General features: G+C 36.0%; 1 protein-coding gene and 1 pseudogene across 24 annotated transcripts in view; one reads left to right on the forward strand and one right to left on the reverse strand.

Annotated features, from left to right (window-relative positions):
- Positions 1–24,652, forward strand: part of rsh (radish) — a 798,688-nt gene that overhangs the window by 616,551 nt on the left and 157,485 nt on the right. For all 24 annotated transcript variants that reach the window (XM_067780984.1, XM_067780983.1, XM_067780985.1 and 21 more), the window contains one exon: positions 19,306–19,415. In XM_067780984.1, coding sequence (XP_067637085.1) covers positions 19,306–19,415 — 110 coding nt within the window. The remainder of the gene's footprint in view (positions 1–19,305; positions 19,416–24,652) is intronic.
- Positions 1,904–6,431, reverse strand: LOC137247568 (lipid storage droplets surface-binding protein 1-like; annotated as a pseudogene).

The following is a 24,652-nucleotide window of genomic DNA, read 5'->3' on the forward strand; positions in this document are numbered from 1 at the left end:
GATACAGTGAAAAATGTTTTTATAACTTTAATGGCATTTGCAAGCTTATGTTTCCAACTCTTTTTTTATGTTATTATTTTAAGATTTTGGTAAATTTTTGTTTTCAGTTACAAAATTTTATCAGTCGACGCTGTGCATTCCACGGTTCCTGAAGATGACTTCAGAATGAAGTCGAAATATCGACAAAAATAAAAATTGACAAATATATGTTTACACATAATCATTTTGTGGTTTAAATTTATATATATTTGATCTGGCCCAGAGCTTGACTATTATATAAACATTAACCATGAAGGCCGGTAAAACAACAACAATAATTAATTATCAGAAAACTGGTTAAGAATCTCATGGGCAAAAATTTCAAAAAAAAAAAAAATCTAAAATTTGATAAAGTTAGCTTTTTGAAAACAAAACTGGTAATCGAAACTTAATGTTTTTTTAACAAATTTTTGAAAATATTTTAAAAATTATATTGTGGTTCTATTACATTTTTTTAATTTCTACGTTGCAAAAGATATTTAAAAAATGTATTTTTTAAGTTGAAACGAATTTTAAACACAAGTTTCGAAATTTAAAAAAAAAAAAAAAACATTTGATACACTGAAAAATGTTTTTATATTTTTGATGGCTTTTGCACAATTATTTTTTCAAGATTTTGTTTTAATTTTTTCTCAATTTTGAAAATTTAATCGAGAAAAATAATATACCTGAAAAACTATGTAAAGGTGACCCAAAGCCAAAATTCCAAAGAACAAAAATTCTAAAATGTGAAAAAGATTTGAGTTTTGCAAAAGAGACTGTTCCAAAGTTTAAATTTGTTTCTAATTTTTTTTTTTTTTTGATTTGATTTTTTGAAAATTTACTTTGCCCTACCCCATGATGTAATAATGACAAGGTGGTATATGTAGTGACAGCTCATTTTGAAAACTCCCATATTAAACGAAGGATGAGAGAAAGGGGAAGAAAAGAAGGGGCCCTTTTGTGAAATAGAATTAAATCTAGTACTTTTTTTGGCAAAGTACGAAACTAATATTTTGTAATTTGTTTATTAAAGAAGTGAATATAGACCAAAGCGACTGCGGCGGTAAATAGGCAATGTGTATTTTTTTCGAAATTTTTTGTATCCAGTCGTCCTTCGACAATGGTTTGATAAGCGATTCGGGTATATTTCTGCTAAAAAAACATTCCCCAAAAGAAAAAAATAATAGTATAGGTCCCGCCAACTTTTGATTATGCTAAATTATGTTTCGAGAAGGGGTATCAAAATACTTATCCTCCAACCAATATGCTTATAGCCCAACTGTGGGCAGAGGTCCATAGCCAAAGAGAGCCTCGGGTCTCCCTTGGTGGTATGCTTTCTTCTTCTGCAAGGATAAGATAGTGTGTATTAATAACGTGGTTCACAGGCCGCAACCTAACATAAGCGTTTACTGTTTCTGTATATATTTTGCTTAGGGCTCTTATGGAGATGTTTACTTAACTCTCTTGGAGGCGGGGCTAGATCAAGCAGTTGTTTGCTATAGTTTCCTGGTGTGTGACTAAGCAAAAATTGTCCCTTCAGCATTTCGTTATGCTCTTTAATTTTGAGATCTTTTGCCTTACTATATAATGTTTTCAGGGGTAATAAGAAGACATCCCGCGAAAGTTCTGAGTGCAGCATTTTAGCAGGCCTGCAGCCTTTTCCAGTGCGTGTTTTTAAGACTAGGCGACCAAACTTATGACGCGTAGCATATGAGCGGCCGGCCAATTGCTTTGCAAGTGGTTATCAACGTTTCTTTATCTTTTCCCCAAGTGCTACTGTTAAGCAACTTCAGGATTTTGTTGCGGCATTGTACTTTGGATAAAATTTCGGTGAAATGTGACTTGAATGTGATTTTGTTATCGAACGTCACCCCTAAGAACTTTAGGTGACTGGCATTCGGTAGCGTAACACCGAATTATATTTCTCAGCAGACACATTATTGCCCTGCGATTCACGTTTTCGTCGTTCTGTCGTTGATGGGGTGCTAGAGACTGTAACTATTTGCGCTTCGACTCGACCAAAAAGAAAAGTAACAAAACGTTCCAAACACGTATTACTGATGACTTGTAGATAGCCATACAATGCTCGTTTATTTAAGGATTCCGCTTCAACCTTTGACATGGTTTTAACTTTATCCAATTGGTGGTGGAAACTGTTTTTGGTATTCTTGCTGCCAGAGTTGCACTAAAGTTCCCCATGACATTGTGCTGATTCGCGTGGCAAGAGGACTATAAGTTGTTCCAAACTCTCACGGGGTACTTGATTTTCTGACTCATCCTTACTTATGTAATCCCACAGCTCTTTGGAAAGCCAATGTTGGATCGGCGGCAATCAATTCAGCTGCATTCCTCATTGTTTTTTCAAAGCTCGTGCTTCGTACAGAGTTCGTTGGGTTAAACGACGTTTACGCTTGCGTTAGCCTGTCTCGTTAATATTTGCGACATTATTATCATAATCATTTTGTGCATCAACTTGATCTTGAATACGTGGAATTGCTATCAAATCTTTATGAACGAATTTATCACCAACGGTAAATGCTTCATCCAAACGTTGTGCCGCATAGGCAATCAATTGACTCTCTAATACGGTATTGCAGAAATGTTTCACAGAATCGGCATATTTCAGCACCGGTCGCACCAAATGACCCGACATACGTATATTCTTTTGTATTTCAATACACCATTTCAGGTGGTAGATAAACAAATAATATGCGCTGTACCAGCAAATCCAAACTTGTACCCTTAATGCCATCTAATTGCTTTAGAGGAGCTTCAAATGTTTAACGGCGGCTGCACAGATTCATAAGCAGAAGTCTGGTTTCATGCTTCACCTCTAACAAAACCTATAAATAAATTTATAAGAACATATTAAAATAATATCTATCGATATTATTTAAATTATAAAACATCTTACCATCATTTAAATAATTTTGTTGAATAAGCAATACATTTTTTTTAGAAATGTCACTAGTTTGAACGATAGAAAAATTAACACAAAATAAAGTTGGAGAAAAAAGTGATGCCGTTTCATACTTTTCCAGGAAAATAAATTTGTATGGGTTTTATTACAATTTTTCCTCTGAATGAAAAAGTAGTTTCACAAGGAGGCAAATCGAGTTTCAGAGTGGGAGTTCAAGATGGCGGATTGGAAAGAGAAGCTGCCAACGTCAGCCACCTTGTAAATACATCATAGCCCTACCCTAGTTTAGCCAAAAGTATCTGCGCCATTTGTAAAAACTTTTACGTCAGTGGGAATATTTTACTTGCCTTAAATGTTTGCCTTCTTTTAAATAAATTTTTCTTCCTTTTTTCATCTCAGCACTTCCCATTCGTTTTCCCCAAATCTGCTATTCTTTTCTTTAAATTACGCATTTCTGTTTTACATTGAAAGTCTGCAAATCTTCAATATAATTCCACGACAAATGTTCGCTGCAAATCTGACAATGTAAAAGTTTGGAAACTTAATTTTTGCTGTGGCTACCTACTTTTACGTTTTAAACGCCAAAGCTTACTTGGTACACATTCCTAAATGTTTCATGAGCACTTTTCTTTAGCTGTTTGAATGTGCATTGCAAAGTTTTAGCGTTTGAATTGGAAATAATCATTTTCTTTTTTATGTTCTAAACTAAACTTTGCACATCAAGTACAACTGCTAATAAGTAATAATATATTAGTAGCTACGTGTTGGGTATACTTTTAGGCGCAGTTGATGCCCATTTGTTTTTATTTATATTCAGGTTTTATGTGATTCTAACTTTGTGCGCATATACTCTGATTGAAACATGTTCAGAGCACTGGCAACTTATCAAAGTATGTATTTACATATTTGCTCACCTGCTTACAGGTAATATACATGAAGGCGCTTAGCAAGTTTTTAGGCGTAGAAAATAATTGACTGCACACAGTTAATAGCAAAACTTTCACTATTACTCATTCAAAAGGTGCTATATAAAACTTGAATTTTGCTTTGAACTTGTAACCCTTGCGCCTTATAATTATTTCTGGTTGAGTGGTTGGGCGCACCTACTATTTACATTTTAAAACAAAAAATAAAAATTCAGTTAAAACAAGTAAGGAAGGCTAAGTTCGGGTGTAACCGAACATCACATACTCAGCTGAGTGCTTTGGAGACAAAATAAGGGAAAATCACTATTTAGCAAAATGAACCTAGGGAAACCCTGGAATGTGTATTTTAAAAGGGAGTGCGCCATAGTTCTATAGGTGCGCGCCATTTCGGGATATCGCCATAAAGGTGGACCAGGGGTTACTCTAGAATGTGTTTGTATGATATGGGTATCAAATTAAAGGTACTAATGAGGGTTTTAAAAGGGAGTGACCCATAGTTGTATATGTGAAGGCGTTTTCGATATATCGACCAAAATGTGGACCAGGGTGACCCAGAACATCTTCTGTCGGGTACCGCTAATTTATTTATATATGCCATACCACGAACAGTATTCCTGCCAAGATTCCAAGGGCTTTTGATTTCGTCCTGCAGAACTTTTTGATTTTCTTCTACTTAATACGGTAGGTGTCGCACCCATTTTACAAAGTTTTTTCTAAAGTTATGTATATTCTGCGAAAATAAACCAATCCAATTACCATGTTTCATCTCTTTTTTCATATTTGGTACAGAATTATGGCATATTTTTCATTTTTCGTAATTTTCGATATCGAAAAAGTGGGCGTGGTCATAGTCGGATTTCGGCTATTTTTTATACCAAGATAAAGTGAGTTCAGGTGAACGTGAACTAACTTTAGTAAAGATATATCGATTTTTGCTCAAGTTATCGTGTTAACGGCCGAGCGGAAAGACAGACGGTCGACTGCGTATAAAAACTGGGAGTGGCATCAACCGATTTCGCCCATTTTCACAGAAAACAGTTATCGTCATAGAAGCTATAACCTTACCAAATTTCACAAGGATCGGTGAATTTTTGTTCGACTTATGGCATTAAAAGTATTCTAGACAAATTAAATGAAAAAGGACGGAGCGACGCCCATTTTGAAATTTTCTTTTATTTTTGAATTTTGTTGCACCATATCATTACTGGAGTTGAATGTTGACATAACTTATTTATATACTGTAAAGATATTAAATTTTTTGTTAAAATTTGACTTTAAAATAAATTTTTTTTAAGTGGGCGTGTTCGTCATCCGATTTTGCTAATTTTTATTTAGCACATATATAGTAATAGGAGTAACGTGCCTGCCAAATTTCATTACGATATCTTCACCGACTGCGAAGTTACAGCTTGCAAAACTTTTAAATTACCTTCTTTTAAAAGTGGGCGGTGCCACGCCCATTGTCCAAAATTTTACTAATTTTCTATTTTGCGTCAACGCACCTACCAAGTTTCATCGCTTTATCCGTCTTTGGTAATGAATTATCGCACTTTTTCCGTTTTTCGAAATTTTCGATATCGAAAAAGTGGGCGTGGTTGTAGTCCGATTTCGTTCATTTTAAACAGTGGTCTGAGATGAGCGCCCAGGAACTTACGTACCAAATTTCATCAAGATACCTCAAAATTTACTCAAGTTATCGTGTTTACGGACGGACGGACAGACGGACGGACGGACGGACATGGCTAAATGAATTTCTTTTTTCGCCCAGATCATTTTGATATATAGAAGTCTATATCTATCTCGATTGGTTTATGCCGTTACGGATTACCGTTATGCGAACAAAGTTAATATACTATGTGAGCTTTGCTCAGCTGAGTATAAAAACATGCCGAAATGCCTTTTTTACATTCATTGTTCAAAATTTCATTTGTACAGCAGAGCAGTAGAATTATGGGTTTTCTCTGATTTTAATACCTTTTTTCTAATAAAAAGAGAATAATTGTAGCCTACATATAGGCGGTAAGATGGTTTTCTTAGTTATTACTTTTCTATTGTGACGTTAGAGATGGTGAGATTTTAAAGAAATGTTGTATTGAATACGGATATGCACATAAAAGGGAAAGGAGTGGAAGGTGAGTGAAAGACAGCAGGGTACAGGGTGATTTGATCAAAAAGACGAGGTTAAGTAAAATTAAGAAAATGACATGAGTTATAGGAGAAGGAGAGGAAGTCAGAGGAATTAAAATAATAGGAAGAGGTCCGTTTAAGAAAAACTGTAAAGGCTCCTTCACAGTCTCCAATTTATATCCGTCAACAGCAGCGTGGCTGCCAAGCCTCGAATGCGCTGATTTTTTCTTGGATGACCGCAAGTACTTTATCTTGTCTTCTTTTACTGCAAGGCCCACTGTTTTTGCCTTTTTATCTATTTCGGAGGAGACACAACTAACAGTGCGTTTAACATCAATTACATCAATATCATCAGCATACGCCATTAATTGTATGTTCTTATAATAGATTGTGCCATTACGATTAAGTTCTGCTGAGAGAATTATCGGCTCCAGCATGAGGTTAAAGAAACCGCACGAGGCCTCCTTTGGTTATGAATGGCTTGGAGAGCTCCTTCGCTCACTTAACAGAGCTAGTGGCTTTGCTCAACATTATTTGGCAGAGGGTTAATAACTTTACAGGGAACTCAAACTTAGACATAGAAGCATATAAACAGCTTATTTTCGCCATGACAAAAACTGCTTTAGAGTCGACAAAAAGAAGGATAATCTTGTTGTTGTAGCGATAAAAACACTCCCCGAAGGTTTTGGGGAGTGTTATTGATTTTGATGGTCGTTTGCCGGATATAGATCCGGTCCGTTCTGGTAACAAGCACCATCACGAGGAACTTGGAGTCGCCAGAGCCTCGGGTAGGTGAAGTTGAGTACTTGAGCTGGAGTATCTATAAATTGCGCTGCGCAGCCTCTTGAATCATTTGTGTATTTTAGTCAGCTCTTACGACAGGCATACTTGCCCTTACCCCTTGAGAGGAAAAAGGCGAGTTTCGATTCTTTTATCGTTGGTCTTCTCCACGATCTGGCACATTGTGCAGATCTGGTCGATGGAAAATTTGCGTTTAATATACCCTTATACGCTGTGTGTATTGGACAGAGACCATTTAAATTCCAATTTCGAGGCATGCGCTCATCCGACTTTATTTAATATATGAGTTGATGCATGCTGACTACCAGCGACATTCCTTATCGTACCAGTTGTTTTTGATAGCTCGCTGGAAACCTATAATGTCAGCAAAGGCGGTATTTAATGACTGATCGATCACATCGTCAGCTTGAATATTGCTCTCAGCGAGCAGATGTGAGAGCCGAGTGGAGCAATCATCTGCTATCAGTTTGGGGAGCAACGTTTCAACGACAAACTTTGCTTGCGTCATTGCACGCACTTTCTTTGCTGCATAAGGGCGTGTGCGTATTTTTCGACGTGTATGATTTGGTTTCGCGCTCTTCGATCAAGAGATAGCGAAGTATCTTTGTGTATCTTCTTATGCTGGAATCTGATACTCTATATGATTTATTTCTCGAGTAGTGGCAGCGCAAACCAGCTTCAACCCGTTGGAAGATGTTACATCGTAGTGTCTAAATTTTCGCCTGTGAGGACAAAACATCTTTATTGCCCACCCTGTCGTTAAGGTTAAATTGATTTTAAATCATACGGGGGCAATTATCGTACGCCTTTTCTAGTTTCTCTTAGAAGGAGTGTCAACCCTTTTCGTCCGCAGCGTTTATTGGTGCGTTAATGCATATAAACAAAATATTGAGAGTATTCACAAACCTGGCTGTGGGCTAGTGACTTAAAAAAATAAATGTAATTTTTATTTTCATAATATAGTGGTCTCGAATTTTGCCGCAAATAACACCAACTCTTCTTTTTCGCCTGTCAATTGGTTTGCTTCTGTCTCGAGAGTTTTTCCGCAAGAATACGACTTTTTTTGCTATTTTCGTTTTCTCAAGTATTTTTCATGAGCATTTAGCCAAGAAGGCGTAGTAAAATATTACAACACCAATTTGCTAGATTTCTGCTTTATTAATTTTTGCTCTTTTTTCATTTCTTTACTACTTTTGCGCTACTTAGGCTACTTTACTATTTGACTAATTAAGGCCAAGCCAAGAAAAAAATAAAAAGATCCGTTTATTCTTGAGCTGTAACTGATACAGCAAGAATATAATTATTCTTTTTTGTAATTATTAACGGTACAAGACATACTTGCTCTTAATTGAGTCATTCATGCATCGCTTACAAGTGAAATTTATCAAGTCGAAAGAACAAAAAGAAAAATGTTCTAAGAAATCTGTGAAGAATTGAATTAAAGCAAAAAACAACTTAAATTATGTTATATAATTCAATATGAAGTAATGTTATGGGAGAAAATGTAAACTCCCTGAGTCAGCGGATATTTTGTGGAAATTTTCACATTAAGTAGAGTTGTTTTTTACATTAACGCAAAATAAGCCCGCTAATATGCCCCGATCTTTCGCTTATGGCCGACTTCTATCAATTACTTTAGAATATTTAAGCTTTCAAATATTTTTTCACCAAAATAGACAACCAGCTTCGGAAGAACTACAAGTAAATCACAGCTGCGGCATAATCACACTTATACAAACATTTATTTTTTAATACTTCAAACATTTTATGTCTTGTTTTCACTTTTTTACGCCCGATTAGTTTTCCAAACAAAAAACAATCCATTACCCTTCATTTCTGTCTGCCTTAGTGTTGGCTGTTCACGTGACTTTAAGGAACAACGTGATATGTCATATGTCATTATGACATCTCAGTCACAGCGGATTTTATCAGTGATTATGATAGTAGATTTACTTATAATTGACTTAGGATTGTGTACTAGCACTAGATGTCGTAGAAAATCCTACACACCAGCCTCTGAAAACGGGCTCGCTAACAACAGATATGTCAATAACATTACTGTTACTGCGACCATTGATTTAACAGTAGACAGCGATAAGACGTTTGCATAGCCGCTCTGTATCCTCAGTATAAGCTACTTAAATTATTGTGGCGAATATTGGCATTTCGCACCTCACTATGCTGTTAGTAAATAAATGCACAACAACAGCAAAACAAACAAGTAAGGAAGGCTAAGTTCGGGTGCAACCGAACATTACATAATCAGTTGAGAGCTATGGAGACAAAATAAGGGAAATCACCATGTAGGAAAATGGACCTAGGGTAACCCTGGAATGTGGTTGTATGACATGTGTATCAAATGGAAGGTATTAAAGAGTATTTTAAGAGAGAGTAGGCCATAGTTCTATTGATGGACGCCATTTAGGGATATCGCCATAAAGGTGGACCAGGGCTGACTCTAGAATTTGTTTGTACGATATGGGTATCAAATGAAAGGTGTTACTGAGCATTTTAAGAGGGAGTGGGCCTTAGGTCTATCGGTGGACGCCTTTTCGAGATATCGCCATTAAGGTGGACTAGGGGTGACTCTAGAATGTGTTTGTACGATATGGGTATCAAATGAAAGGTGGTAATGAGTATTTTAAAAGGGAATGGGCTTTAGTTCTATAGGTGAACGCCTTTCGAGAAATCGCCATAAAGGTGGACCAGGGGTGACTCTAGAATATGTTTGTACGATATGGGTATCGAATGAAAGCTGTTAATGAGTATTTTGAAAAGGAGTGATCCTTAGTTCCATAGGTCGACGCCGTTTCGAGATATCGCCATACCAAACGAAAGGTGTTACTGAGCATTTTAAGAGGGAGTGGGCATGAGGTCTATAGGTGGACGCCTTTTCGAGATATCGTCATTAGGGTGGGCAGGGGTGACTCTAGAAGTTGTTTGTACGATATGGGTATCAAACGAAAGGTGTTACTGAGCATTTTAAGAGGGAGTGGGCATTAGGTCTATAGGTGGACGCCTTTTCGAGATATCGCCATAAAGGTGGACCAAGGGTGACTCTAGAATGTTTGTACGATATGGGTATCAAACGAAAGGTGTTACTGAGCATTTCAAGAGAGAGTGGGCATTAGGTCTATAGGTGGACGCCTTTTCGAGATATCGCCATTAGGGTGGGCCAGGGGTGACTCTAGAATGTGTTTGTACGATATGGATATCAAATTAAAGGTATTAATGAGGGTTTTAAAAGCGAGTGGCCCTTAGATGTATATGTGAAGGCGTTCTCGGGATATCGACCAAAATGTGGACCAGGTGATCCAGAAAATCATCTGTCGGGTACTGCTAATTTATTTATATATGGAATACCACTAACAGTATTCCTGCCAAGATTCCAAGGGCTGTTGATTTCGCCTTGTAGAACTTTTTCATTTTCTTCTACTTAATATGGTAGGTGTCACACCCATTTTACAAAGTTTTTTCCAAAGTTATATTTTGCGTCAATAAACCAATCCAGTTACAATGTTTCATACCTTTTTTCGTATTTGGTATAGAATTATGGCATTTTTTTATTTTTCGTAATTCTCGATATCGATAAAGTGGGCGTGGTTATGGTCGGATTTCGGCCATTTTTTATATCGAGATAAAGTGGGTACAGATAAGTACGTGTGCTAAGTTTAGTAAAGATATATCGATTTTTGCTCAAGTTATTGTGTTAACGGCCGAGCGGAAGGACAGACGGTGGACTGTGTACAAAAACTGGGCGTGGCTTCAACCGATTTCGCCCTTTTTCACAGAAAACAGTTACCGTCCTAGGAGCCAAGCCTCTACCAAATTTCACAAGGATTGGTTAATTTTTGTTCGACTTATGGCATTAAAAGCATCCTAGACAAATTAAATGAAAAAGGGCGGAGCCACGCCCATTTTGAAATTTTCTTTTATTTTTGTAATTTGTTGCACCACATCATTACTGGAGTTGAATGTTGGCATAATTTACTTATATGCTGTAAAGATATTAACTCTTCTTTTAAAATTTGAATTTAAAAAAAATTTTTTTTAAAAAGTGGGCGTGGTCGGTCTCCGATTTTGCTAATTTTTATTAAGCAGACATAAAGTAATAAGGGTAATGTTCCTGCCAAATTTCATCATGATATCTTTAACGACTGCCAAATTACAGCTTGCAAAACTTCTAAATTACCTTCATTTAAAAGTGGGCGGTACCACGCCCAATGGCCAAAATTTTACTAGTTTTCTATTCCGCGTCATAAGCTCAACTCGTCTACCAAGTTTCATCGCTTAATGCGTATTTGGTAATAAATTATCGCACTTTTTTGATTTTTCGAAATTTTCGATATCGAAAAATTGGGCGTGGTTATTGTCCGATATCGTTCATTTTAATTAGCGATCTGAGATGAGTGCCCAGGAACATATATACCAAATTTCATGAAGATACCTCAAAATTTACTCAAGTTATCGTGTTAACGGACAGACGGACGGACGGACGACTGTGTATAAAAACTGGGCGTGGCATCAACCGATTTCGCCCATTTTCACAGAAAACAGTTAACGTCGTAAAATCTACTCCCCTACCAAATTTCAAAAGGATTGGTTAATTTTTGTTCGACTTATGGCGTTAAAAGTATCCTAGACAAATTAAATGAAAAAGGGCGGAGCCACGCCCATTTTGAAATTTTCTTTTATTTTTGTATTTTGTTGCACCATATCATTACTGGAGTTGAATGTTGACAGCATTTACTTATATACTGTAAAGATATTAAATTTTTTGTAAAAATTTTACTTTAAAAAAAAATTTTTTTTAAAAGTGGGCGTGGTCCTTCCCCGATTTTGCTAATTTTTATTAAGCGTACATATAGTAATAGTAGTAACGTTCCTGACAAATTTCATCATGATATCTTCAACGACTGCCAAATTACACCTTGCAAAAGTTTTAAATTACCTTCTTTTAAAAGTGGGCGGTGCCACGCCCATTGTCCAAAATTTTACTAATTTTCTATTCTGCGTCATAAGTTCAACTCATCTACCAAGTTTCGTCGCTTTATCTGTCTTTTATAATGAATTATCGCACTTTTTCGGTTTTTCGAAATTTTCGATATCGAAAAAGTGGGCGTGGTTATAGTCCGATATCGTTCATTTTAAATAGCGATCTGAGATGAGTGCTCAGGAACCTACATACCAAATTTCATCAAGATACCTCAAAATTTACTCAAGTTATCGTGTTAACGGACGGACGGACGGACGGACGGACGGACATGGCTCAATCAAATTTTTTTTCGATCCTGATTATTTTGATATATGGAAGTCTATATCTATCTCGATTCCTTTATATATGTACAACCAACCGTTATCCAATCAAACTTAATATACTCTGTGAGCTCTGCTCAACTGAGTATAAAAACCACACCTACATGTAAACCTTGAAGAGAATAATTCACATATGTACATGTAGTGAGCAGCCAAAAGCGAAGAACAAAGAGAAATACTCACACATCATGTAAGTATCAGCTAAGAGCGAAGATGACATTACTCCCGCATATACATGTGTATAACTTAACAACCAACAAACGTTGCAACTGAGAGCATAAAAGCAGCGCAAGCTAAAAAATAATCAATCAGTTTTATTTTAACACACTATCAGTGAATAACGCGAGTAATGTAACTGAATATTTGAGTTATTAATTCGATATTTCATCGATTCGAACGATAACAGTAGATGCAAAATAATTAATAATTCCTGAAATGCGCAACAATAATATAGCAGCGTGATGTTTTTACAACCAGTCGGCCACGGTTGTTCCATCCCAGCTGTCACTGAAACCTACAGCGATTTTCCAGAAGCTGGGACAAAGTCATAGGTACATGAATATTTGCAAACTCTACTTAAATAAAAAATGTAAACACTTACATCTATCGGTAAAATATCCAGCTTATTCCGGTTTCTAGTAACGATTTAAACACTCAACAGCTTCCATGAAAATATATTGTAACGAATTTTGGGGTACTCCGATTATTTTGTGCCTTCTACTAACAATCGAATCGCTGAACGGTCGAATAAATAACTCCAATATTCAGTATTGCAAACTAGCCTTCATTAGACTACTTTGGGAATAGTACTTCACAATTACCATCTACTTCACAAAAGCCTGTTTAAATCAAACTGATTAACTCAGCTTGTGCTGCTGTTATACTCTCTGTTACCTCGTTTGCATAAGGTCTAGACGTTTCACCTTCTAGAACAATTGTATCTCCTGCTTAGTTAGTTAGCTACAAATATGCGTGTGTACGTGTGAGTAGCACCTTCTTCTCTTAGCTAATGACTACATATGTTTATGTGAGATATCTCTTCACTTCGAGCTGCTGGTTATGTTTGTGGAATATTCTTCGTTGCCTTGTACATAAGTCTGGCTGCTTGCCGTTTTTGTTGTTGTGATTATTTACTAACAGCATAGTGATGTCAACATTCGCCACAATATGAAATTTTACTTTGGAATAAGGTATGGATAAGGACAGAAAGAAAAGTGGGATATAAGTTGGAAGAGAATGGGATTGATAGTGAAAAGGGGGAAGTGAAGCTCACTTTTCAAATATAAATTAGTTTCTGAATCTGAAATTTCACGGAATTTCTTGTCATCGTATCAAAATTTTCTAGTAAGAAAAGGGCTTGCTGTACGCACACAAGGTATTTCTTTAGCGTAAGTTCTTTCTCCTTTACTCGATTTCCAGCAACAAATAATTCAAGCCTGGTAAAGTTAGAAGGTGCACTGTTCTTCTGCTCAAAGTACCGAAATACTCAAAAACGAGCCTAAGCGAACTACCAAATTTTTGAATTCCCTAATACAGTTGCTCATTGGCTAACTCGCTAACAGTTTCAAGAATGCGACTAGAAACGGAGCCTTAGTTTCCTGCGACTTTGCCAACAATTGAATCTTTTAAATAAAGCAACCCAAAAGCTAAAACGACGACTCTTACAACCAATAATGAGCTTGAAAAGTTTTGGAACGATTTTGCATCATACTTTGTAATTTTTTTTTCTTTGGTCAGCTATGGCATCTTTTGTGTTCACAACAAAAGTAGCCACTGAAGATGGCACAACCAAATATTGCAACGCAAAAAATGTTTGCCCATCAGGGGATAGTTTTTAAAATATTATTGGAAACAATTTTCGAAAACCTCTTCTTAATTTTGGTTTGATGACAAACTGTGTGGGCCATCTTCAGTACCATATTTTGTGGTGAGACAAAATATATTTTGGTTTTTAAGACTTTTGTTGTATTTCAAATTCTGTTTGAGCAATCGGGCAAATGAAGAGTAATCCGTTCAAATTCGGTGCTCTCATTTTTGATTGCCAGTTCAGCTTTGGCTTGCATAAGTTATCCAAAGCTCGGTGTATCCTTAGAAACCGCTGGTCGATCATTCTCGAACCACTGCTAGAGCGTAATTTGGCACTAATCATTCCTAAAGCAATCAAAAAAGAAAAAAAACAGCAAACTGAGCAAAAAGCTTGTACGTGAGAAAACAAGAAATTAAATAAAAACTATGTGAGTGATTATTTCAAGTTAGAAATATTACTAAATTAAAAAAAAAACTAATTCGCAAACCACTTAAATAAGGCTACTCAACCAACAAATAGGCTTAGTTGGTTAAAAGTTTAATAAAAGTTTTAATTAAATATAATAGAGATTGGCAAGCGCAATGTGCGCGAGAAGACCTAGAAGGCGAGAAGGGGAAGAAGAAAAGCAATTAATGAGAAATCAAAAATATGTGACGGGATTTCGAACTAGTCTAGCGTATAAAAGAACAACTCGAAATGACCTTCAGCATAAACGCAATTACCAAAAAGATCACGTACGCAGCTACAAACAGATAGGAAGGTTACCTGCATCGAGTGGGCAATATTTGCAATAAGTTGAGCTTTTGTAAGAAAAAGAAATAAAAATAAATTAAATTTCTTTAGGAAATTACAAAAGCAAAAGGATTCAATTGAACTTATCGGCCTTATCTCAGCTTAGATATTTGTTTGCCTCAGGCAAACAAATAAAACAAATAATTAACACATTCTGATTGCTCTCTATAACCCAAATCAGAATGATCTTACTAGCATGCGATATTAAAATTGGACCTTAAAATGTAAACAAATCCGAATCCAAAATCAATTTTTAAACTGAAAGCGAATACAAGTTAAAGCCGTAACCTAAGCAGGAACCGTAAACAAAGGCAATCCCGAAGCCGAAATCTGTACCGAAATCCAACCAATACCAAAGCATTATTCACAACTGAAGCTAAGGTCAATCCAAGCGATGTATATTGAAAGGGTTTTATTTTATTCACTTTACAGTTTCGGCTATGTGCCATCTTCAGTGTAATTTTTTGTTCCCAATAAATTTCGTTAAATCTAAATGCCGGAAAACATCCTTCTAGATAATGCCTACACAAGGCAAAGTATCTCTGCACTACAGCCGCTACCAGCAGAACAGCGCCTTTCTCCTCACCGGATTAGAAAGAGACAAAAATTTTTCAGGCAAAACCGGGGGAAGGCAAAAGCTATGCCCGGCCCTAGGGCCATACGCGGGCAGCTCCATCCTTAATCATAAAGCCAACTACGGTATCATGAGTGAATCTTAAATAAACAAAAATGATTATCATATAGACAATTCCGGCACTGCTATCTGGATGGCGGATGCTAACGCCATTATTGCCAACTGTGTTGCCAGAAAGGGGTGCGTCCACGTGACTGCGATTTATATAACAAGTAAGCTCCTACTTGTTCCCGAATCATTCAAACGTTCAGGGACTAGCTTGAACTTATTGAAGACGACCTAAGGGACCTAGCAGTTAACCCGAACGTAGCGGGAGATAACGCAAAAGCCATCGAATGGAGAATATAGCAGATGATTACCGGAGGAAGTCAAGTCCCTGAGATGGCAAGCAAGCTCGTTCTTACCATGCACAACCCCAACATACCGACGGCCAGGCTTTAGGTACTCCATGCCCGATATAACATTAGGTGGATTGAGTGTCATGGAGGACCTATCTGGCAGCGATCATATTCCGAACAAATCACGTATCCAACGTTTGAATAAACAATGCACGATCTTTGCCAATCTTGCAATGTTTCTATGCCACAGGTATACCGGTGAAATATTGAAATCACGGAGCTGCGGAAAATACGCCACAGGATGCGGAGGAACCCGCACACATGCCAGATCTGTGGCCATGGAAAAATCACAATCACTCAAGCGAGCAAAGAAGTTGTCGCCATTGAGCGAAAAAAACTTACGTAGAATACAAGGATAGGAAATAGTGAAGAAACTCCTTCCGCCAAACCAAAGAAATCCTGAACTATTATTAGGGCACTCCAGAACTGGATTTGAAACCGAAAACTTAATGTCCTTTTTAGTTAGTTGATAAGCGCTTAACCGTTTAAACGGCTATAACCGTCCAACAAGGCGCGCCCGCCAGACACTTCTTCGCTGACGCCAAATGTTAACACGCAGGGTTTATACATAATTTTCCTCCGTCCTTCTAGAGTAGTGTAGGCCGCCCACTATCTCTGCGTTCGTAGGCGGGATCGAAAAAGAATACTTTCTTAACCAGATTATTATCCTTAATTTGCATAACATAGCCTAGCCAACGAATCCGGTGTGTTTTATTTCGCTGCACTATGTTGAGCAGCTGCCGTCGTGTTGTGATGGTAGCGTGCTCCGCCTACCACACCAAAGATCCTGGGTTCACGCACTGGGCAAAGCAACATCAAAATGTTTGAAAGAAGTTTTTTCAATTAGAAGAAATTTTTTCTAAAAGGGGTTGCCCCTCGGCAGTGTTTGGCACACACTCCGAGTGTATTTCTGCCATGAAATGCTCTCGGTGATAACTCGTCTGCCTTGCAGATGCCGTTCGGAGTCGGCATAAAACAAGTAGGTCCCGTCCCGCCAATTTGTATGAAAAATTAAAAGGAGCACGACGCAAATTGGAAGATAAGCTCGGCCTTAAATTTCTTCGCTTTCCGCGTATAGCTCATCATTAAATCTTCTTCGGTACTCCCACGCGTAGAGGTCTGTAAATTTTGCGAGTACTACTAGAACCGCTGAAGCTTTCATGCTACAATTACTTAACCGGAACTGAAATTGAAGTCAAAATTAAATCAAAGTTTTAGCTTAAACAGAGGCCTAGAGGGTCTTGAAACCAGAATCCATTTTGAACCTTAACTTAAATCCAAGCTTAGATGAAAACTAACTTAAATTAAATCTGAAGCCGTGATCGCAATTATCTTAAAGTAACCAAGCACATAATTGCTAAATGTTGCTAATCTGTAAAGACGGTACAAAAATAAGTCCGAGGTAATTACGGAACGATCCTGGCTGTACTCATAAATAATACTGAAATGCTTCTATCGATCTCCACATAATATGAAAATAACTCAGAAATGTATGAAAAGGGTAATGAATTATTTTTAAATTTTTTTGCAAGTATCCGAAAGAATCTCAAATATCAATGAAATTATTAGATTTGGTTGAACTGGTAGGTGCGTAATGACCTTATATAGACAGAAACCCCCTCTCAAGAAACACGATGCATTCTACGCAAAAACTAAAGAAACCTGCTGGAGTGCTTTTGAGTGCAGGGGCCTTGTTTAATGGGACTGGGGAAATTATAAAGAAATAATCCGAAAATTTAAGGAAATGATTCGGATATAATTCTAAAATGATTCCCATGCGATCGCAGATAAAAGTGCTTCTCAGATAATTAAGAAATGAAAATAAATGAATTAATCGTTTTTAAACCTATAAATGTTAAAGAACCCTGTAAAAAAACGTGCGATTAATCTCTAAAGAGATTGATCTTCGATTGCTCTCTTTTGTCTACATTTGGGCATAATTTATCCCCTTTAGTCCCTTTCGGGTACAGTTGGGATTAGTGAATTTTAAATCTGTGTAGCCCATTTTAAGAAATATTAAACAAAGCGGCAACGAAGTGATTGGATCGAACTATTTAAGAAAAATGCGAAGCCCTATACCGAACCTAACTTACTAGGACTTAACGTCTACGCCGTAGTTACGGTTGAAAAGCGGGCGAACAACTTACATAAAATAGATTTGGCGGCTTGACAAACCCTTCGATTGTGTTTCTGCAATGAACAATGCGACTTTGCCCTATTTGAGTCCTTATAGAAACGAAAATGGACTAGTCTTCATATGTTCCCATATGGGTACAAAGGGGATTGGTGCTATCGATCCTTTTCGGGTATAAATGTGTACAATTAGTATCTTCATAGGACATGCTCAAACAAAAGGGAACAGTTCAACTCATACAAAGAGATCAAAAGTGGCACTGGTCGCATACTCCTTTGCGACTAATCTCGGATTCATCCCAGACAAATGCATTTTTTGCAGGAAAGTAATAGAAAATTATCGCGAAATCAATCAAAACTAGGTCCGAAGCATTCCGAAATCATGGTGGGATGATTTCAGAAGGGTAACGAAATAGTCAATAACTGATCAAGAAATAGTACAATACAGACTTCTAGTAGGATGACGCAGCATCTCGTATCCATTAAGCACCACCGTGTATAAATTACATTGGACGCTACAGAATATTAACCAACATTAAAATGACCACCACTGCGTATGAGCAACATCTGAAGATTGTTCCACTACGCATGAACACGCTTTAACATCTTAACTACTTATTGCTTATTATTATTAGCCTTACAGCTTATTTTTATTATCTTATAGGCTTTATATAGACTGTGAAACCGCTTTTGAGCTGCCAAAAAAAAAAACTATAAAAAGAATCAACAAAAATCGTACTAAAGCTCAAGGATCAATTTTGAGAGGAAATTAAAAAAAAGGAAAAAAAACGAAGATGTTTTTTCTGCCGTTTTCATAAACTGCAACGCAGCATTGTTTGGTTTGTATTTTTGTGTTTGTTATTATTTTTTTTTTTTTCATTTGCTCACACAGCAGGCGATTGCACAAATCTTCTATCGTACGATTCATTCACCAATTTTGCCACCCCACTCAGTTCTTTAGTTATTATTATAGTTTGCTGTCTATAGAGATTTATGCTTTATTGATATTTTGTTGAATAAGCAAATATGTTTGAGTGTGTGTGTGTCTCTAGCAGGATATGTGCTGCTTTCGTATACTCTAGATGGAAGCATAAATCTGTCTGCTTCAATTTACATTTCCTTCTATACTCCAACTGTGTTAAGTTGGTTAGAGCAAAATATGTCAAGGATATGGCAAAATAATTTTATATCCCATTACGAATATCGATTACAAATATATGTCAGTATGTACGTATGTCTCTGCATATAAGTGTAAGTATGTATGTTGAATATAAGGAAAGCGAATAACTTGCAACAAGAAGGGGAAGCGAGATATACGAAATTCATAAATTTTGTTGACAAAATGATTCGACTGACTTTTATGTCTAAAACGTACAGCGTTTTGCAAGATATTTAGTAAATTGAGTTGTTTTTTTTTTTTCATTTTTCAGAACCATCACCACTCTACGATAACAATCATTATCACGAGGAATGCCTGCGCTGCAATTCGTGCGGTTTAAATTTAACAGGACCAAATCAGAAGCGCGCCAGACGATTCAAGGTAAGCTCTTATACAGTAAAAAAGTTTGAGGAAAGAACAGAGGTGTACTAAAAATAATTTACTTAATTAGTTTAATAAATTTTTCGTCAAACAGCATTTATATAATAGGTAAATATTGTAAATAAGTACTTAAATAGATAAGTTGTTAGATAAGCTAGAAAAATAAATTAAAAACTAAGTACTAAAAGTTAGTATAAACGAATTTCACTCAATACATAATTTCCCAAATCGAAACATTAAATGCAGAAAACCTGTAAAAGTAAGTTCTAAAATTTTGGAATTAATTTAGTTTTTACCATTTTTTTATCGAAAACTGCTTAAAATAATGGTTAAATATTACGAAACCTCTATGTTATTTCTAGGTAAAGTCGTTGTACTAAAAGCGTAACAAAAATTAAGTACTAAAAAGTGGCACTGAATTTCTTAACTAATTTTAATGCTAAACAAGTAAGGAAGGTTAAGTTCGGGTGTAACCGAACATTACATACTCAGTTGAGAGCTATGGTGACAACATAAGGGAAAATAACCATGTAGGAAAATGAACCGAGGGAAACCCTGGAATGTGTTTGTATAACATGTGTATCAAATGAAAGGCATTAAAGAGTATTTTATGAGGGAGTGGGCCATAGTTCTTTAGGTAGACGCCATTTAGGGATATAGCCATAAGGGTGGACCAGGGGTGACTCTAGAATGTGTTTATACGATATGGGTATCAAATGAAAGGTGTTAATGAGTATTTAAAAGGGAGTAATCCTTAGTTCCACAGGTGGACGTCGTTTCGAGATATCGCAATAAAGGTGGACCAGGAGTGACCCTAGAATTTGTTTGTTCAATATGGGTATAAAAAGAAAGGTGTTAATGAATATTTTAAAAGGGCCTTAGTTCTATAGGTGGACCCCGTTTCGAAATATCGCCATAAAGGTGGACCAGGGGTGACTCTAGAATGTGTTTGTACGATATGGGTATCAAATTAAAGGTATTAATGAGGGTTTTAAAAGGAATTGGTGGTTTTTGAATAGGTGGTCGCATTTTCGAGATAACGCCATAAAGGTGGACCAGGGGTGACCCTAGAATTTGTTTGTACAATATGGGTATCAAAAGAAAGGTGTTAATGAGTATTTTAAAAAGGAGGGGGCCTTCGTTCTATAGGTGTTCGCCTTTTCGAAATATCGCCATAAAGGTGGACCAGGGGTGACTTTAGAATATGTTTGTACGATATGGGTATCAAATGAAAGGTGTTAATGAGTATTTTAAAAGGGCGTGGGGCTTAGTTATATAGGCGGACGCCTTTTCGAGATATCGCCATAAAGGTGGACCAGGGGTGACTCTAGAATTCGTTTGTGCAATATGGGTATCAAACGAAAAGAGTTAATAAGTATTTTAAAAAGGAGGGGGCCTTCGTTCTATAGGTGTTCGCCTTTTCGAAATATCGCCATAAAGGTGGACCAGGGGTGACTTTAGAATATGTTTGTACGATATGGGTATCAAATGAAAGGTGTTAATGAGTATTTTAAAAGGGCGTGGGGCTTAGTTATATAGGCGGACGCCTTTTCGAGATATCGCCATAAAGGTGGACCAGGGGTGACTCTAGAATGAGTTTGTACGATATGGGTATCAAATTAAAGGTATTAATGAGGGTTTTAAAAGGAATTCGTGGTTGTTGAATAGGTGGTCGCATTTTCGAGATAACGCCATAAAGGTGGACCAGGGGTGACCCTAGAATTTTTTTGTACAATATGGGTATCAAAAGAAAGGTGTTAATGAGTATTTTAAAAGGGAGTAATCCTTAGTTACATAGGTGGACGCCGTTTCGAGATATCGCCATAAAGGTGGGCCAGGGGTGACTCTAGAATTCGTTTGTGCAATATGGGTATCAAACGAAAAGAGTTAATGAGTATTTTAAAAGGGAGGGGGCCTTCGTTCTATAGGTGTTCGCCTTTTCGAGATATCGCCATAAAGGTGGACCAGGAGTGACTTTAGAATATGTTTGTACGATATGGGTATCAAATGAAAGGTGTTAATGAGTATTTTAAAAGGGCGTGGGGCTTAGTTCTATAGGCGGACGCCTTTTCGAGATATCGCCATAAAGGTGGACCAGGGGTGACTCTAGAATGAGTTTGTACGATATGGGTATCAAATTAAAGGTATTAATGAGAGTTTTAAAAGGGAGTGGTGGTAGTTGTATATGTGAAGGCGTTTTCCAGATATCGACCAAAATGTGGACCAGGGTGACCCAGAAAATCATCTGTTGGATACCGCTACTTTATTTATATATGTAATACCTGAAATTTTTTAAGGGTTTTTATTTCGCCCTGCAGAACTTTCTCATTTTCTTCTGCTTAATATGGTAGGTGTCACAACCATTTTATAAAGTTTTTTCTAAAGTTATATTTCGCGTCAATAAAACAATCCAATTACCTTACCATGTTTCATCCCTTTTTCGTATTTGGTATAGAATTATGGCATTTTTTCATTTTTCGTAATTTTCGATATCGAAAAAGTGGGCGTGGTCATAGTCGGATTTCGTTCATTTTTCATACCAAGATAAAGTGAGTTCAAGTAAGCACGGGAACTAAGTTCATTAAAGATATGCCGATTTTTGCTCAAGTTATCGTGTTAACGGCCATGCGGAAGGACAGACGGACGACTGAGTATAAACACTGGGCGTGGCATCAACCGATTTCGCCCATTTTCACAGAAAACAGTTAAAGTCATAAAATCTATGCCCCTACCAAATTTCAAAAGGATTGGTTAATTTTTGTTCGACTTATGGCGTTAAAAGTATCCTAGACAAATTGAATGAAAAAGGGCGGAGCCACGCCCATTTTGAAATTTTTTTTTATTTTTGTATTTTGTTGCACCACATCATTACTGGAGTTGAATGTTGACATAATTTACTTATATACTGTAAAGATATTAAATTTTTTGTTAAAATTTTACTTTAAAAAAAATTTATTTTTAAAAGTGGGCGTGGTCCTTCTCCGATTTTGCTAATTTTTATTAAGCGTACATACAGTAATAGGAGTAACGTTCTTGCCAAATTTCATCATGATATCTTCAACGACTGCCACATTACAGCTTGCAAAGATTTTAAATTACCTTCTTTTAAAAGTGGGCGGTGCCACGCCCATTGTTCAAAATTTTACTAATTTTCTATTCTGCGTCATAAGTTCAACTCATCTACCAAGTTTCGTCGCTTTATCTGTCTTTTGTAATGAATTATCGCACTTTTTCGGTTTTTCGAAATTTTCGATATCGAAAAAGTGGGCGTGGTTATAGTCCGATATCGTTCATTTTAAATAGCGATCTGAGATGAGTGCTCAGGAACCAACATACCAAATTTCATCAAGATACCTTAAAATTTACTCAAGTTATCGTGTTAACGGACGGACGGATGGACATGGCTCAATCAAATTTTTTTCGATCTTGATTATTTTGATATATGGAAGTCTATATCTATCTCGATTCCTTTATATATGTACAAACAACCGTTATCCAATCAAACTTAATATACTCTGTGAGCTCTGCTCAACTGAGTATAAAAATAATAATGTAGGATTTTGTAAGCTCGAGGCCTTGCTTTGAATAAAACACTATGTTAATATTCATGCATTTATTTGGACGATATTTCGACTTCAATCTGAAGTCATTTTCAAAATTGCATGGAAATGCATGATCGATAGTCGATCGGCAGTGATTTTGAAAATGACTTCAGATTGAAGTCGAAATATCGACCAGATATATGTATGAATATTAACATAGTGTTTTATTCAAAGCAAGGCCTCGAGCTCACAAAACCTTACATTTTTTAAATAAACAAGGCCATCAAAAATCAAAAATTATATAAAAAAATAATAATAAAATAAAAAAAATATTTAACTGCCGTGCTGAAAGCGCAAAGCAGTAACCATCTCGTCAAGCAGTTGAAATGAAAATTTGTCTTGAAAATTGCCGTATTCCTAATTTTTTGCTACAACCTTATTTTTAAAAATTGTATATAAAGCGCGAGATAAACTGTATTTACTACTTCATAAAAACTTGTCAAATGTACTTTTTTTAAAAAGATTTATTGCATGCAAGCATGTAGCACCGACGTTTTTGTACTAAAATACAAACACCAAGAATTTAATTGCTAATTCTATTAAAGGTCAAAATAAGTATTAATTTGACATAGTTTTGCATAAAATTGGTAACCATAGTTTTAGTACTAAAAAATGCAAACTTTTTTAGCTTTATTGTTGTGACAACACTGTTTTAGCCAGAAAAACACTCCCCGAAGTTTTGGCGGGTGTTACATAAAATGGGTTGGGTTGAACAGGCCGGTTAATAAAGTCCACACATAGATTATAGAATAGAAACCGGTACGCTCCTAAATCAGTTCTAGCTATTACTACACAATTTTTAGTACCCAATTTTAAGCTTTGACTTCACATTTTCTAGAAACAGTTTTTCAGATTTCATTTAAATTGACTTATTTTTGAGCTCCCCCCAGTACTATTTTAGTACACAATCTGAAGCTTTTATTTTACATTTTTAGCAAAAAATTTCTAATTTTTGATTTATATTATATAAGTAATAATTTTAGTACTAAATTTTACATACTCTAACTTAGGCTTTTATTTCACATTTTATAGTGAAAAGTTGTTTCTTTTCCATTCAAACTAAGTTTGAAGTTCTACTAGTAATAATTTTAGTACTAAATGTTTTATTTCATAGTATCTAGTAAACACATTTTTCTTTTCCATTTACATTAAATTAGTTTTGATTTCTCCTTCTACTAATTATAATACTTAATTTTTAGTACACAATCTTAAACTTTTATTGTAAATTTGTTTTTTTGGTTTCGGGTTTACAGTCCAATGAATCAGAAAAACGCCTTTTTTATTTTATCGCCAACGTTTCGACCTTTTATTTTGGTCTTCTTCAGGGCCTAATGACAAAAAAAAAAAAAAAAAAAAAATATAAAACTTAGTATATAAGGCCTTGCATTGCAAAAGAGGGTTAATAATTATTAATTACATATACACACAAAAGTACATATATAACACAATTATTGAAATCACAGATTCTTACTCAAAATTACTGCGTTCTTCCTTGTCCAGTTGTTTTGTATAGATGTTTTGTTTTCTGCATTGTGCAGAAATGGTCATATATAAAATTTTAAATTATAGAACTTATTTATAAATTTGAATAAAATTTAAAAGAAATAAGTAATAAAATGAACACAATGTAAAATT

Source organism: Eurosta solidaginis, chromosome 4, assembly GCF_040869045.1.
Source record: "Eurosta solidaginis isolate ZX-2024a chromosome 4, ASM4086904v1, whole genome shotgun sequence".
Classification (NCBI taxonomy): Eukaryota; Metazoa; Arthropoda; class Insecta; order Diptera; family Tephritidae; genus Eurosta; species Eurosta solidaginis.